The sequence below is a fragment of the Sus scrofa genome, chromosome 11 (genome assembly GCF_054392235.1).
Source record: "Sus scrofa isolate SSC_HxYL_T2T_F1_AM1 chromosome 11, Sscrofa_HxYL_maternal_Yorkshire_Landrace_v2.0, whole genome shotgun sequence".
Classification (NCBI taxonomy): domain Eukaryota; kingdom Metazoa; phylum Chordata; class Mammalia; order Artiodactyla; family Suidae; genus Sus; species Sus scrofa.
In genome coordinates this window covers 70,665,675-70,682,519 of record NC_139393.1, presented here as the reverse complement: position 1 = coordinate 70,682,519, position 16,845 = coordinate 70,665,675, and the positions used below count along the sequence as shown (strand labels likewise).

Below are 16,845 nucleotides of genomic sequence, written 5' to 3'. Positions count from 1 at the left end.
GCCTAGGCTGGCAGCCGTAGCTCCAATTCCACCCCTAGCCTGGGAACCTCCATATGCCGTGGGTGTGGCCCTAAAAAAAAAAAATTAAGTTATTTCCTTAAAGGGTTACGTGGCAATCCCCTTAAATCTAGATTGCTTCTGGAATGAAGTTAGTATATAAATGTGAAGGAATAGCATCTGGCCATCAGGTTATGGGGACTCTGTGAACAGAAAAGTTAACCATCATTAAGACTGCTTGTGGCGGTGGGCAGAAGACTGATAGACGGATTATTCCCAAAGGAGAATGTTGAGCAGGGCTCAGTCTCAAAGGGACCTTGACTGGGACATCTGGAAAGGAAATGTAGCCTTCATCCGCAACCAGCCATGGTGCCGTGTGCAAGGAGGCTTCTAATTCTTCCACAAGATGACAGGCAGCTGGATTCAGACATGCTAAAGACTTACATTCAAGGGAAAAATCTGGGAGCCGAAGAGACAAAAAGTTTTCCCAGGAGGAACCCCACCCATCTTTAGATGTAGAAGGAAGTGAAAGAACTCTTTGGATCTTTCCACAGAGATGGAAGAGGGGCAGGGAAGTCGAGAGACCACGTGGGTGCTCAGCTGAAGAATTTGTCCTTAAAGGCATGGTGTCTCCCTCTTCTTTTTCATAAATTCATTTAATAAATATTATTGAGCCCTTTTTATCTGCCCAGCCCTAACTGTTGAGTTGGCAGAAAGAAGAGAATGAAGAGTGACTTTTATTTATTTATTTTATTTTATGTTTATTTGCTTTTTTAGGGCCGCACCCACAGCAAATGGACCTTCCCAGGATAGGGGTCGAATTGGAGCAGCAGCTGCCGGCCGGTGCCACAGCCACACTGGATCCTTAACCCACCAAGGGAGACCAGGGATCAAACCTGAATTCTCATGGATACTAATCGGGTCCGTTACCGCTGAGCCACAACAGTAACTCTCGAGTGACTTTTCAATAGGAAATACTTGAGTCACAGATGAAAGGGAAAAAAGTGTCCATATCAGGAAGGACATACCTCATATTTTGCTCATCCTGGTTGCCACATGTCAGGAAAGAGCACTGTACTGGGAATCAGGAGACTGAGGCTCTGCCAGCAACTAACTCTGTGGTCTTGGGCAAGTTATCTTTGACTCTGGTTGGACATTGGGTTTTCTCAAGCAATAGGTCTGAATAATTTTTAAACTCCTATCAGATCTGTAGTTTATGTGATACTATGGCTCAAAGACACCATGTATAGCGCTAACTGTAGAATGATCAGAGCTCCTGGTGCCGCCTGACAGATGCTAACCTTTACAGGGGTAGGCTGCCTCCACCCAATTCAGACTTTCTGATGTGCTTGAGCAGAATTCTTTGCATCACTAGAAGGCAGCTAAGACTTATGATGGCATCCCCCTCACCCCCATCTCTGCAGTGATTCTCCTTTCCCCATGTGACTCGCACTCACGTCCCTTCTAAAGCCAAAAGCCTGAGGATCTGTGGAGGGTGACCTGGTTGTGAGAAGAGATTGAGCTTATGACTTTTGATGTCCACCTTCAGCATTTAGCATCTGTGATGAGCTGGACTGGGTTCCCTTTGTGTCTCCCCACCAAATTTATGTGTTGAAGTCCTAACCCGGGTACCTCAGAAGGTACCTTCTTTGGACATAGGACTATTGCCGATCCAATTAGATGTACGATGAGGTCATGCTGCAGTAGCGTGGACCCCTACACCAATGTCCCTAGGGACATATGGGACACAGAGGCACGGGCACAGGGAGAAGGCCACGTGAAGGCAGGAGTTAGGCCGCCACAAGCCAGGGAGCTACCAGAAGCTGGGAGACACTCTGCAGAGCGTCCTTCGGTTTTGCTTTCAGAGGGAGCATGGCCCTGCCGACACCTTGACCTCAGACCTCGAGTCTCCAGAACTGGGAGACGGTATCTTTCTACCCCTCCGTTTGCGGGATTTTAACACTCTCTTTTTTTAGGACCACACCCGCAGCATATAGAAGTTTCCAGGCTAGGGTCAGATTGGAGCAGCAGGTGCCACCCTAAGCCACAGCCACAGCAACATGGGATCCAAGCCCATCTGTGATCTATACCACAACTCATGGCAATGCTAGATCCTTAACCCACTGCGGGAGGCCAGGGATCGAACCTGTATTCTCATGGATACTAGTCGGGTTCATTACTGCTGAGCCGCTATGGGAACTCCCAACACATGTTAAAGTAGCCAAACCAGGATGCAGTTGGTCTGAGGTGGCTCTAATCCTCTGGTGATCTCTGTAAGCAAATCAAAACCCAAGCCAGAGTGAATTCCTATAAAAGCCTCAAGGTTGAGAACAAGCAATAACTAGGTTATTCCCTCAAATGCAACCCCTTAAGCTCTAGCCAATCAAATGAATTCCTTGCTTTGCTTCCACTGCTTCTCTATAAAAACCTCGCCTCTAGCTTCTATTGCTGGAGCACTGCTAACCACTTCTGGTTGGGGGCTATTCAATGCAAATCAATGTTTGCTCAAAGAAACTCTTAAAAATTTAATTATGCTTTAGTTTATCTTTTAACAGTTCCATATGAGAGTCATAGCAAACAAATATAACCATCTGTGTGATCTTGGCAACTCACACAAATTCCGTGAGCTCAGATTTCTTCAGTGACAATGGAAGACATAGAGGGAGGTTTTTTTTTTTTAATGCAATTTTTAAAAGTGTGTTTTACTCCTTATTGCCTCACGCTCTGTGGTTCCCAGTTCCCGTGTGCACCATGGGTTTGCTTGTTCACTTAGAGTTTTGTATTTCCTTGGGTCTCTGGTGAGGACAAATGTGTTTCCGCCAAGAAGCCTGCTCACCTCTCCATCATTTCTCCATCTTCTGCTGAGTTCTGACCGGGGGCTTCAAATCCTCCTCCTCCTTTCTGTGGTGTAGAAGTTGGCATTCATAAGTTTCCATTGATGTTTGTGACTATAAAAATATTATGTTATTATCAGTGTCTCTTACAATTGAAGTAACCCCAAACCTCCAAGAAATTATCTTGTTTGTCCTACTTTTCAGTCTGTTCTTTTTTGTTTTTTTTTTTTTTTTTTTTTTTTTTTTTTTTTTGCTATTTCTTGGGCCACTCCTGGGGCATATGGAGGTTCCCAGGCTAGGGGTCGAATCGGAGCTATAGCCATCGGCCTACGTCAGAGCCACAGCAACGCGGGATCCGAGCCGCGTCTGCAGCCTACACCACAGCTCATGGCAACACTGGATCCTTAACCCACTGAGCAAGGGCAGGGACCGAACCCGCAACCTCATGGTTCCTAGTCGGATTCGTTAACCACTGTGCCACGATGGGAACTCCCTCTGTTCTTCTTATACTAGAACACATTTTAGAATGAAGAATTCATAACTGCAAAATTTACTTTTAGTAGGTAGCTGTCTGCCATGATTTGTATAAAAATGGATTTCTTTTTTATAGCTTATAAAATTAATTTGAAGTTTAGAATTATTTTGGGGGGCTCTCTGTGTTTGTGTGATTGAGGGCTTGTGTGTGTGTGTGTGTGTGTGAGAGTGTGCGTGTGCACAGGCACCACTCGCACGCACACGTGTGCTCTTGTCCTATTGAAAGGAACTGAGTTAGTTTAGATGAGATTAAATGAGAAAGAGTCATTTCCAAAGTCAGTGTCAGGTGCCACTGTTGGATACTTTTTGATAGAAGTTATAAAATAATGGGCTAGGTATAAAGCATCAGATTCAGGTCAAGTGTTTTTTGAAGATTTATTTTTTTATTTTTCTTTTAACGGTAAAATTCATTTTGTCAGCTCTTCAGATTAATGAGTTGTTTCAAATCTGGTTTACCCACAGGCTCTGTGACTTATTTAAGCACTGTCCACACGTCTACTTGTCATAATTAATGATGGGAATTCCTCCTAAGTTCTAAGTCTAAGAGACTAGGGTACCTGTAAACGAAGCATATCATCATTTAATTCATTCAGCTGCATCCAAGAAAGAATAGTTCCCTTCCTTTCCGGGTAATACTGTTGCATAATGGGTGAGATTATTTTCCATATGCTCAATTTAGAAGTAATGATTCAGTTTCCGGGAGGAAAAATGTTATGACGTACTTATAATTAGATTCTTGGAATAGGTGTGTGTAAGTGTGAATGTGATTTATAGCTTAGGAAACTGAGGCAGTGGAGGTCATTACCACATTGCCCACAGTCACTGAACGTGAATGCAGCAGGACCAGTTCAAGGAAATCAGTCTCTGTTGTGCCAAAGCCATCTATATATGTGTATGTGTATATATGTATTTATATGTATACCAAAGCACATATAAATATGTGCCGAATATATATATATGTGTGTGTGTGTATGGCTTTGGCACAAAAATTTAGAATGATGAGTAATTGTGAAGATGACATTATATAAAGGAACTTCCTGTAAGTGGTAAAAAATACACACACACATATATTTAACTTAAATATTTAAATTTATGATGACAAGGAAGTACTATATTTGCACAGTTCAATACGCGAAATGTACAAAAATACAAAATGAAACTAAATCTCCTTTTCTCTCTGGTTCCCCGGCTCTTTAGGCCCCTTTCCATGGATGGCCACTCTACCAGTTTCTTGTGTATAATCTATATATTTACACACAGGCACACATACACACACACTCTCACTCACTGTGTTAGCAGAGGAAATTCACAGTTATGTATCTTACGTTTTTTCTCTTAACATTGTATTTTGGTGATCCTTACAGACCCCTGACAGTCTTTTTTTTTTTTTTTTTTTTTTGCACACTCTCAACATGTGGAAGTTCCAGGGCCAGAATCGAACCCGTGCCACAGCAGTAACCTGAACCACTGCAGTGACAATGCTGGTTCCTTAAGCTGCTGCACCACAAGGGAACTCCAATCCCAAACTGTCTTAGTCGCATATTTATAAACTCTGGTGGATCTGTTAGTACTAAAATTGTCTAGAAAATTTACTTTTGGGGGCCATAAAAGCCTCTTACAAATGCATAGGTGGTATTTCTGGGTTTGGTCAGAAGTGGGCAGGGGGGGGGGTGAGTCCTGTCCACAGTGCCATATTTTGAAGGAGAAGTAGCTATATTACTTAGCCGAAAGTCAGTCATTACATTATAGGAGTACATGTAATAAAATCCAAATAGAATACCCAGTATCAGGGTGAAGGATAAAAACCAAAATGATAAAATAAGGATTAGAAAGCACGAAGAACTGAGGTGAATATAAAGATGAGTGATGCAAAATCTGAAGTTAAAAAGCCTGTTTGATGTATAAACACAGGCTTAAGAATAGACGATCAAAAAATGCATGCAGGAGGGAAAAAAAATACATCCAGTTGAAATACCAGAAACCACACAGCCTGTTCCTAACCCTTGATTCCTCTGAAGAACAATTCACCCCACCAAGAAAAGCAGAGCTCTTAGATCTAGAAAGCAAAGCCCTTATCAGGACAGATGCCCAGCATTTAGGAAACAATTTGGACACTGAGGGAAAAAAATAATCTCTTTTCCCCATGATGTGGCAGCAGAGAATAGATCAAAAAGCATCAGACAGAGGAGTCCAGCCGGGCTGAAAACAGGGAGGATTTTTACATTGAGAGGCATGGAGAAAAGAGCAGGCAACTCGCTGACAAGCAGAAGGAAGATGCAGATGATTGATTTCTCTGTATTAATCCTAGCAGCGGCTCTAAAATGTTTACCACCCCCATTTGATAGCTTACCAGGCTGTGAGCCATTTCTTCCTCCTTTGAATGTAGGGAAGGCACAGCTGGCATCCCACCTCCAGAGTTTTGCATGCCCACCCCACATTGTCCACTCACAAACGCTCAAAAGAATCACACATTGAGTCCTCACGTGTAAGATGGTACTAGGTGCTGAGATGCAAAATCAGAGTATGCAGAACATCTGTTCTCATTTGGATCCTTGCTTCGACGGTAAAAGCATAGAGTGAAACATACTGCTTTCTGATAAGGTACTTTTCTACTCTCATATTATTTCACTCTGTGACACACAGCCAGCTCTCTTTATTGGCTTTCAGAACATTCCTTAGACTATTCCTTGAGTTTCTGGCTTCCATTGACAACAGATGATCTCAGTACCAAAAGGGGTATTTCCTGCTGGATTCTGCTGTTCAGTTTCTAGCAAAGACTTTCTCTTTTGTACATCAGGGAGTGTCTAATTACAGCCATACTCATGATCTGAGATCTTCTAGGCTTGTGTCCTTAAATCTGTGATTACTTATACCAAGTTCTCTGGAATTCTTTTTGAATTCTTCTCTAAGCCCTGGCTTACTTACAAACAGCTTGGCTGGGAGTTTATTACCTTTAGACTTATGCAGAAATATATGTGTGCATGTATAGATCTCTGCTTCCTTTCTCAAGGGATTTGAGATAGGCTGGAGAAAAGCATACATTCTCAAAAGGATAAAGGACAAGTCTCAGAATCCAGGAACATATGGGAAGGCACATGTCAAGCCTTGAACTGGTTGAATCAGTTGGTTGACACGGGGCTGTGAATTTGGTTCTAGGCATCATAAATGGCCAAGGCAAGAAAGAAACACTATTCTGAGATTCCTCTGGTCTTCAGGTTCAGGGTCAGCCAGTTGTTATGGGAAGTACAGCTTTTCTGGATCCTGAACTCTGGGAGAAATCTTTCCCCTGGATCCTCGCGACATTGTGAGGTGTATTAGATGAAAAGGCCTTAACAAGTTTCATGGTAGTTCGCCATGACACGCCTTAAGGTAGGCTGATGGCTTGATACCAAGATAATTCAGTCAATGTAAGAGGGAGGAGGGACCTAAAATCATTACTTGAACCAGTCTCCTGTGTCAGGATGAAAATTTCTTCACTTTTTTTTTTTTTTTTTTTTTTTTTTTTGGTCTTTTTGGGACTGCATGGCAGTTTCCAGGCTAGGGGTCAAATCGGAGCTGTAGCTGCTGGCCTACATCACAGCTACAGCAATGCCAGATCCAAGCCTCATCAGCAGCCTACACACAGCCATAGCAGTGCTGGATCCTTAACCACTGAGCAGGGCCAGCGTTTGAACCCGCATCTTTATGGATACTAGTCAGATTCCCACTGAGCCACAACGGGAACTCCCAGAATTTCTTAATTCTATACTGACCTGATGAGGCTGCCATCTAGGGCAGCCATATGACAGCACAGAGAGGAGGAGGCCACGTAGTGTGGCAGAGATTGGAATGATATGGCCTCAAGTCAAGGAAGCTGAGCAGCGGCAACAGCCATCAGAGACAGGAAGAGAGAAGACCCTCCCCTGGAGCCCGCAGAGGGGGCACAGCCCTGCCGACTCATTGACTTTGGACTTGTGGCCTTAAGAACTGTGACAGAACAGTTCCTGCTATTTCAAGCGACCCGGTTAGCAGTAATGTGTGAAGGCAGCCTGGGGAAACGAGTTCGCATGGGATATTCCAGAAGACTTGATTCTGACATTTCTGTTGGAGCCGTGCTCTATTCTGACCCTGTGATTCTCACCTCGGACTGCAGGTTAGAATGGCTTAGAAAACTTAGAACAGAAGCTGATGTCTGGGCCATACCCTCACAGATTCTGCATCTGGAGGCTTGGGCTCCAGGCTGGCCAACGGTGTCCAGTCAGAGTTGAAAACTGCCATTTAATTAGTCACAGCAACTTCATATGATGGAGGTGATGCAGCAGAACATGGGGTGGGAACTGCTACACTAAATTTTTGTTAACATGGGAATGTGCTTTGGAACATAACATTCTGTATCTTTATGCCCAAATAGAAAGCATTTCTAGACACTCTGAAGCAGCTTTGCATCAGCTGTCCATACAGACCCTTACAGCACTAAGACAGTCCTGTTTCCACTGCGGGGGAGTATGGATGCTGCGAATGGATGCACGTGGCCACCACTGCCCATCTGGATGCTCCCCCTGCTGCCCCCCAAAGATGCATCGCCCTCTAGACGGAGGCCGGACAATGCTTAATTTGAACATCCATCCAAAGATGTCCCTTGTAGGCCCTCCCTCCAAATGGTCCTACCGCCTCTTGACAATGACAATTTTGAATTTCTTCTGGTGGGGTACTTTGTGTCATGAGAAATAAAAACCTGCTGAATAGGAGAGGGGCTGAAAAGAAGAAGAGTACGTTATTATTTGGAGGGAAGAGTGTCCCTAATTGCGGAACAAAGCAACCCCTTGAACGTCAGCCTTCAGTCAATGTTCCTTTGTCTCTGAAGTTGTGGGACGGCCTGCAGCAGTCTTTCGAGCACGTCAGAGAGCGGTCAGGAGTGAACTGCAGCGAGCAGGGCTGGCCAGTCTGTGAAGGGCCTTTGACAGCAGGCTCCTTGCATCTATTGACTCCCCAGGAAGTCTGAGGTCACAAGCTCCGCCGGAGCACATGAGCCCAGATAATGAAGATGGTTTTAGCCTCTTGAAACAAAGCCAGAAACTTTATCTACTTCATTGTGCACTTTGGGTCATGTGCTACCGATGAGGATTTGTCTAATACTAATCCCCCTAATGACGGCTTCTCCCAGCCCTTACACAGACCCCACAAGGCCCCGTGATTTGGCAAGCCCGACTCAATAAAGGCAGCTCGGCGTTTGGCTTTTGAACTGAGCTCAGGGCAATTAAAGTCAGGGGCTGAGGAGGGAAGGAGGGGTTAGAAATAGCAGTATAATAGGTAGGATGACTGGAGCGCTCCCCAAATTAACTCCATTAGTCAGAGCCTGATTTAAAGGGGCAAGAGGGTGAGACGCGCTACCCTCATTAAATCTGTCCGTTAGAGGCGCTTCTAATGGAATTACATTGGTTTTTAGTTGTTTGAATCACATCACATAGCCTGTGCATGTGCACGTACCCACGTGCATCGTGGGTGCTGCGATTTCGGTGGGTCTTTTTTTCAAGAGGAGAGAACTGGAACGCGACACACAAATACACCAGAAAACCCCAAATCCCCCAAATCCCCCAAGCCCCACATCCAAAACCACGCTGCATGCCGAAGTGCGGAAGCAAGACAGAAGACAGGAGTGGAAAGGCGAGAGAGGTCTCCCGATTTTAAAGCCATGGTCCCTTTTCGGTGGGGGCTTCTGCTCGGCTGCCTGGGCAGTGCACTCGGGCCGGGGGCACAGGCGCAGTTCCCCCGGGTCTGCATGACGGTGGGCAGCCTGCAGGCCAAGGAGTGCTGCCCGCCGCTGGGCGCCGAGCCCTCCAACGTCTGCGGCTCTCTGGAGGGCCGGGGCCGGTGCGCAGAGGTGCAGGCTGACACGAGGCCCTGGAGCGGCCCTTATGTCCTGAGGAACCAGGATGACCGCGAGCGGTGGCCACGGAAGTTCTTTGACCGGACCTGCAGGTGCACAGGTGAGCGAGCGGGCGGACGTGCGCATGCGCCCAGGGCAGGTGCTCGCCGGCATGGGAGCCTCTTCCAACGAAGAGATGGGACTCGAGTTGCTGAGACCAGGCTTTGCGAGGCAAACCAAGTTGGCCCATCGTAGGCAGTGAATTAAGGCTGATGCCTTGGTATAGAGTCTTCACACGCTCTAGCACTGCTAGTTAAGAAACTGATATATTACGCACGCCAAGCTTGGTTATATGAAAGCCTGCCTGCCAGCACCCCAGGGGCTTGTTTGTTGGGTGGGGGTGGGGGGCGCGGGGGAGGTAAACTAAGAGCCCCAGAGCCAGCTTTGGAACCCAGAGCAAGCCCTTGGAAGGTGGATTCGGTGCCCTCTCCTTCTGAAATGGGTTTGCACTTGTTGACGAGGGTGGAGGGTGAGGCTTCATCTAGAAGACAGACGTCCAGGGTAGGTGTTCTGTCGTGGGCGTCGTTTGTAATGATTTGAACAGGCCTCAAGCAGGCTACATCTTGCTCGGGAAAGTTATGACTGAGTTGTACCTTGGCCAATGTTGGAGAGCTGTGGCAGGGCAGAGCTTTCTCAGCCAGCTGAAGATGAGAGGGTTGTTCTTAGATAACGATGGCTTTTTTTTTTTTTCCCCCCACTCTTGTCTGGGTTTGATGTGAGTGTTTCAAAATTTGCTCAGTGTTCCCCTTTTAGATTTCGGCCTTTCTTATTACCTGTTTCTTTGAAAGCACAGTCCACTCCTTATTCCTCTGGCCCTTCTGAGCCTCCTCAAATCCTCCTAAGTGATGCTTCTCTCCAGTTGAGCAAACATGCACAGCAGCGATAAACACTCAGAGGCTGGCAGGGCATGTGAAATACAAAAAAACAGAAGCAGCAACTTTAGCAAAGCCTTTGGAAACTGTTCTGCAGTGTCCAGCTGCAAGAGAGGTTTTCCTTTTTAAATTACGTTTTTATTGATGTTCTTACAAGATGCTGGAACATGGAAAAATACAGATAATTGAGCTGTGTAAGGGTATAAAAAAGGAATGTGCAAAGGGCTGTGATGTTGATGTAGGAATGATATCAGATTTTTTTAACTTAAAAAGATTTTGGCTTTATAATCGTTTTGCAAACATATTGTTAATTCTGTGATTCAGAGAAACTGGTAGTTTTATTTTGGGGCATTGTGGCAAAAAATTTTTAATAGCATGTTGAATATGTACCATTCCTTTTTTTTTTTTTTTTTTTTTTGTCTAAGCTAATCGAGCATTTGCTTCTATAGATATTAAGTCATAAATTCTCCTGGTTTTTCCAGTCTAATGGGATGCAGCACATTTCATATTACTTGTTGGATTAGAAACCATGCTACACAATGACTTCTTTGTCCATGACTCAAAAATTCTTCTAGAACACTTATTTTGAGGTCTATCAGTGATAATCAGAAAGCTGTAACTTAAGAAGGTTGGAAATCTCCATTTTATGGAATCCTGGGGGCAGAAGACATTAGGAAATGAGATATAACTGTTGACTCTCTTTAACACCCTCTACTCATCTTTTTGACCTCACCAGCAAGGTTTTTCTTTTTTTTTTTTAATGAAGATGGAAAGAATCAAGAATGGCAGAATATGGAGTGCTCATTATGGTGCAGTGGAAACGATTCCAACTAGTATCCATGAGGATGTGAGTTCGAACCCTGGCCCCACTATGTGGGTTAAGGATCCAGTGTTGCCGTGAGCTGTGGTGTAGGTTGTAGACACAGCTCAGATTCTTGCATTGCTGTGGCTGTGGTGTAGGTCTGATTCAGCCCCTAGCCTGGGAACCTCCATATGCCTTGGGTGTGCCCCCCAAAAAAACAAAGAATGGCAGAATAGAAGGAATAATTACAATCTCCTTGTCTTGAGGGAATGCCTATAAATATTCCTCTAGAGGTGGCAGTCACAGTGACTTACTTTCGAAACATAAATGGGGATCGCCTGCTGTCATGTCCAAGAAGACCCTGGGCTAGATACAGAAGCTGTCCTGTAGGTCCAGTAGGGCATCATATGTCCATGGATCAATCAAAGGAAGCGGGGCTTCCTCATGGCATTTAGTCTCCATCTCCAGCCATTGTCAAGGCTAGAACTGCCCCTGAGAATCACTACTGGGCTGTGACTTGCCTCTCTTCTCTAGGATTTGATCTGTCAGGATTCATTTAGGACCATAGTCCTTTCCATTCCAACTTTGGATGGCGCCACTTACGCTGGCTAGATGACCTTGTTCTTTGAGCCTCAGGGCACCAGGCTAAGTCGTTAGCAATTGAGCTGGACAGTTATTTAGCACACACAGTAATCATTGTGGTATGTCATATGCCCCAAAGCAAGGCACATGCCTTTCAGTTTATTCTCTCTAAAGAGTGAGATTTTTGCCTTCTTAAAACAATTTGTTCATAATTTAGGAGGCATTCTCCGGAGTGTAAACCTGATCTCGAGCACCCCAAACCCCTCTGCTCTGGTAGCTTCAAAATAATTTTGCAAACAGAACCCCTGGAAATCTTCTGGGGTCATGCAAAATTTTTTAAGGAAGAAATGTAGATTAGCGTCTGGCAACCAGAGTGTTGATTGACCTTGAGCTTTGTTAATTCAGTGGAAAGAAAAACACACCATTCACCTGTTGATGGACATTCAGGTTGTTTCCGTGTCTTGGCTATTGGGAATAAAATTGCACTGAACATGGGGACACCAATATCTTTTCAAGATCCTGATTTCAACTCCTTTGGATAAATACTCAGAAGTGCTATTGCTGGCTTATATCATAGTTTTATTTTTAATTTTTTTGAGGCACCTCCATACTGTTTTCCACAGCAGCTGCACCATTTTGCATTCCCATCAATAATGCACAAGGGTTCCAGTTTCTCCACCTCCTAGCCAAGTGGTATGTGTTTGCAACTGAATACTACTCAGCCTTAAAAAAAAGGAAGTCCTGCAGTATGCAACAACAAGGATGAACCCGGAGAACGGTATGCTAAGGAAATAAGTCACAGAAATACAACTACTGGATAAATCCACTTATATAAGGTGTCTAAAATAGTCAAATTCATGGAATCAAAGATGCCATGGTGGTTATCAGGAGCTGGGAGGCGGGGGAAATAGTTACTAATCAGTGAACGTAGCCTTTCAGGTAAAAAAGATGAAGAAGTTCTAGAGTTTTGTACAACATTGTGTCTAGAGTTGACAATAATGTATCATACACTTGAACAGGTGTTAAGAAGATAGATCTCAAATTAAGTGTTCTTAGCACAATTAAAACCAAAACCAAAAAAAAAAAAAAAAACCCAAAAAACCCATAGTCTCCACAATCTTGAAGTTGGTAACAGATTTTAGCTCAATAAAAAGAAATATATTAATGGTAGTTACCTCTGGGTTGTGAGGTTATGAAAGGGAAAAAAAGAAGAGAAAAGAAAAAGAAAAGCACAAGCAAACTCTGAGGGGAAAAAGCCCCTAATTTATGTGCTCAGATTTTCTGGAGAGAACTTCCCTATCCTCTGTGGGGATACATTGAAACCAAAAATTACTGAACTTAATTGTGAAGAAGAGGTAAATTTCAGGAGACTGGCATTAGCCATTCACCCTCCGACTCTTACCTGCCCATGGGCATTTCTGAGAGTAGACCAGTTGCAGCTACGTCTTTGGATCTCTGAAAAACATGTGCATGAAATTGTCTTTGAACAATTGTCTGAGAACTTCTTGTTTGTTCAAAGTGACTCCGTGCCTCCATTTTCCAATCTCTAAAATGGGATAATGATGAAACCACACTTGTAAAATTCTTTTGAGCTCTGTAGATGAAAGGCCTTATGCGAGGATAAAGTATTGTTATTAATATAATAGATCTCTAATTAAAAGGAATAGGCTATTTAGAGCTCCTTGTAAATTCACTAATCGGTGGTCTTTAAGCTTATTTATTCTAATAGCCTTTTGAGGTTGAGCCGATGCAGTTCATGTAGGAACATGCGTGCATAGTTTGGTTCTTCTCACTCTCTTTCCATCTTCATCCCAGTCCTAAGTAGGTACAAGACTTTGCCTTTTTAAATTTAATTTTTGCTCAAGGACATACTTAGATAGGCTAGTATCTAAGGATCCTTTATTTTTTTTCTCTCTCCACTTCCCAGTGAGTTAATGCAGTCCTTTCTAAAAGAATCCCCTTTATACGTGTGTGTGTGTGTGTGTGTTTATATATTTGCTACTATTGATGGATTCATGCAAAAAATTGACTCATATTAAGTTGATGTAAGGAACTACTAGGAAATAAAAATTAAAGAAATAAATATTTCTTTAATAACTGAATATTTAGTGTGCTAGGCTTTAATGTTATTGCACTTTTCAGTTGTCTTCAACATGTTAACAAATTCTTTTAAACCAGGTTTAGAAGCTCAGAAATGGGAGACCTGACGAGCTGTGGGGTGTATTTTCTCTGAGACATGCTGGAAAAGGGATTTTTTTTTTTTTATCAGATACATTGGTGGGTCATAGGTGAGCTCAGCTCAGATCCATTCAAATGCTTTCTTAGTAGCATTTCTGTATTGCTTTTCGGGGGCAACTCTGGCTTTGTGAAAAGAGACATCTTTGTTCAACATACTTGTGAGGCCTCTCTGGCCTTCTGAGTCAGAATTAATCATTTTGTCTTTTGTCATCCATGTGCTCGGTTCCTTCTTGTTTTCACTTTTCCCACAGTTATTCAAGCCCGAGTTCCTCATCCCACTAGGTGAAGGCACCACACCTTATTTATATTTGTGTCCCCTGGGCCCTCATGCCTCTTATTCAGTTATTCATGATTCCTTCATCAGCCCCCCAACCAGTGTGTATTTAGCGCCAATTATGTTAGCCCTTCGGGTACAAAGGGGAAAAACCCTGATGTGGTTTTTGATGTGTCCACAGTGGAGTGGATGAGTAGGACAGGTAGGAAAACAAATACTCACACCATGCAACTTGCTAAGTGGTATCTCATAAAACTAGTAATCGTAACACTTCATGTTAGACTTACGAGGTACCCACCCTGCTCTGTACTAATGTGATTATTTTCCGTAAGAACCCAGTGAAGTAGAACTCTTATTCCAACAGGACAGGCTCTGAGAGGTCAAGTCCAGAATTACCAGATGTGGCAATTGTCTACAGGTACCCAAAGCTGTGGGTGCACAGAGTAGGGGCTTGCTTAGTTTTGACCTCCCTTTATTTATTTTTTGTTTTTTGGGTCTTTTTGTCTTTTAGGGCTGAACCTGAGGCATATGGAGGTTCCCAGGCTCGGGGTCAAATCGGAGCTATAGCCATCAGCCTACACCACAGCCACAGCAACTCGGGATCCAAGCAGTGTCTGCGACCTACACCACGGCTCATGGCAATGCTGGATCCTTAGCCCACTGAGCTGGATTCTTAAACCTGCATCCTTATAGATGCTCCTTGGGTTTGCTAACTGCTGAGCCACAGTGGGAACGCCTTGACCTCCCTTTAGATAGTAGGTATTAATAAATTATTTGTGGAATAGAAGAGGACGGTGATAATTAGTGATCGGTAATTTTGTTTCAAGCAAGCGAAAAGAATCATGGTAGAGAAAACAGCAAGGATCTTAAACCTCATGGCCCAAGTTATGAACTACTCAGTTTTAATAATGAGACCCCCAAATTCAAAGACAAGTTTTATGGGTTAGTTTTTTCTTTGTCTTTTGACTTTTTAGGGCCACACCTGCAGCATATGGAGGTTCCCAGGCTAGGGGTCTAATTGGAGCTGTAGCCGCCGGCCTACACCAGAGCCACAGCAATGTGGGATCCAAACCTCGACTGCAACCTATACCACAGCTCACAGGCAACGCCGGATCCTTAACCCACTGAGCGAGGCCAGGGATCGAACCCGCAACCTCATGGTCCCCAGTTGGATTCGTTTCCGCTGCGCCAAGATGGGAACTCCAAGTTTTATGGTTTTCAATCTAGAAGTATATTGAATTTATGATCTTGGAATTTACCTGTGTTACTTCTTGGCATTTTGAGGGAAGGAATTACTCTCCTGTGGTAGAGCTGTGATTATACATGCATCTCTAATCATCTGGCCAGAGGTAAATAGCTGGAAGGTTGGGGATTTAGTATTCTTCACGTGCATTTCTCAACAAACACTCTATTCCTATGGAAACTGCCAAAGTAGGTGACATGTTTTTAAATTGAAGATGTTTTAAAAATAGATATGAGACTGTTTTGTTTATTTATTTTTTATTAAATTTTTTATTACAGTTGGTTTTTAATGTTCTGTCAATTTCTGCTGTACAGCACGGTGACCCAGTTATACATATATATACATATAATTCTTTTTTTCACATTATCCTCCATCATGTTCCATCACAAGTGATTAGATAGAGTTCCCTGTGCTGTACAGCAGGATCTCCTTGCTCATCCACTCCAAATGCAATAGTTTGTATCTATGGAGGTTCCCAGGCTAGGGGTTCAATCGGAGCTGTAGCCACCAGCCTACGCCAGAGGCACAGCAACATGGGATCCGAGCCACGTCTGCAACCTATACCACAGCTCATGGCAACGCCTGATCCTTAACCCACTGAGCAAGGCCAGGGATCGAACCCGAAACCTCATGGTTCCTAGTCGGATTTTAATGTTCACTGCAAACTATTAAAAAACCTGATTTTCAGTCTTAGGACTCGTAGAATTTTTCCTTTTAAGTATTTTTTTTTTTTTCAGTTACATTCTCATTTGGTGTTGAAACAGGAAAATAGAAATAGTTATGTAAGAAAGTGTAGGTAGAATATTCTGTATGTTACAAAGAGCATAGAACCCAATTGAAAAAAAATTCTTCCTACTTAAGACATTTTTTTTTTTTTCTTTTTACGGCCGCACCTATGGCATATGAAGTTCCCAGGCCAGGGGTTGAATCAGAGCTGCGTCTGTAGGCCTACACCACAGCCACGGCAACGTGGGATCTGAGCCACATCTGTGACCTGTGCCACAACTTGTGGCAATGCCAGATACTTAACCCACTGAGTGAAGCCAGGGATCAAACCTGCAACATCACAGACATTATGTTAAGTTCTTAACCCTCTGAGCCACAATAGGAACTCCTACTTAACGACATTTTTAAGGACATTTTCTTTGACCATCAGAAAACCCATTGGGTTAATAGAAAAATCTGTGCATTTTCTTTACATAGGACAAATGTTAATTATTTCATTTTCATGCTATTGGAAAATTTTCTTTTCCTTTAGAGATTCAAATAGCTCTCTCTTTACTATGGGCATAATATTTTTTACTTACCTCTATTTTGGTCCTTATAGTTTATTAAAGTTATTTACAGGACCTGCTTTTCTTTCTAGTCCATAAGAACAGGGAGGGAAAGGAAGAAGAAAATTTAGATTTACTGAATCATGTACCCGCTTTTCATCTTTTCTTTTTTTTTATTAGAAAAGTTAAATTTCAGCTTCATTGAGGTATAATTGACAAATAAAATAGTAAGTTATTTCAAGTATCCATCCTGGTGATTTGGCTTTATACTTCTTCCATTCATTAAAGAA

At 43.3% G+C, this 16,845-nt stretch overlaps 1 protein-coding gene across 5 annotated transcripts in view; it reads left to right on the top strand.

Moving 5' to 3' along the window:
• DCT (dopachrome tautomerase) overlaps window positions 1-16,845 on the top strand; it is a 93,992-nt gene that overhangs the window by 34,854 nt on the left and 42,293 nt on the right. For 2 of the 5 annotated variants that reach the window (XR_014818882.1, XM_084981154.1), the window contains exon 1: window positions 6,848-9,331. The exons of 2 other annotated variants lie outside the window; for them this stretch is intronic. Coding sequence is in view for 2 of the 3 variants with exons in the window: in XM_084981154.1 (XP_084837280.1) it covers window positions 9,037-9,331 (295 nt within the window). In the remaining variant the exon portion in view is untranslated. 5 annotated transcript variants of the gene reach the window in all.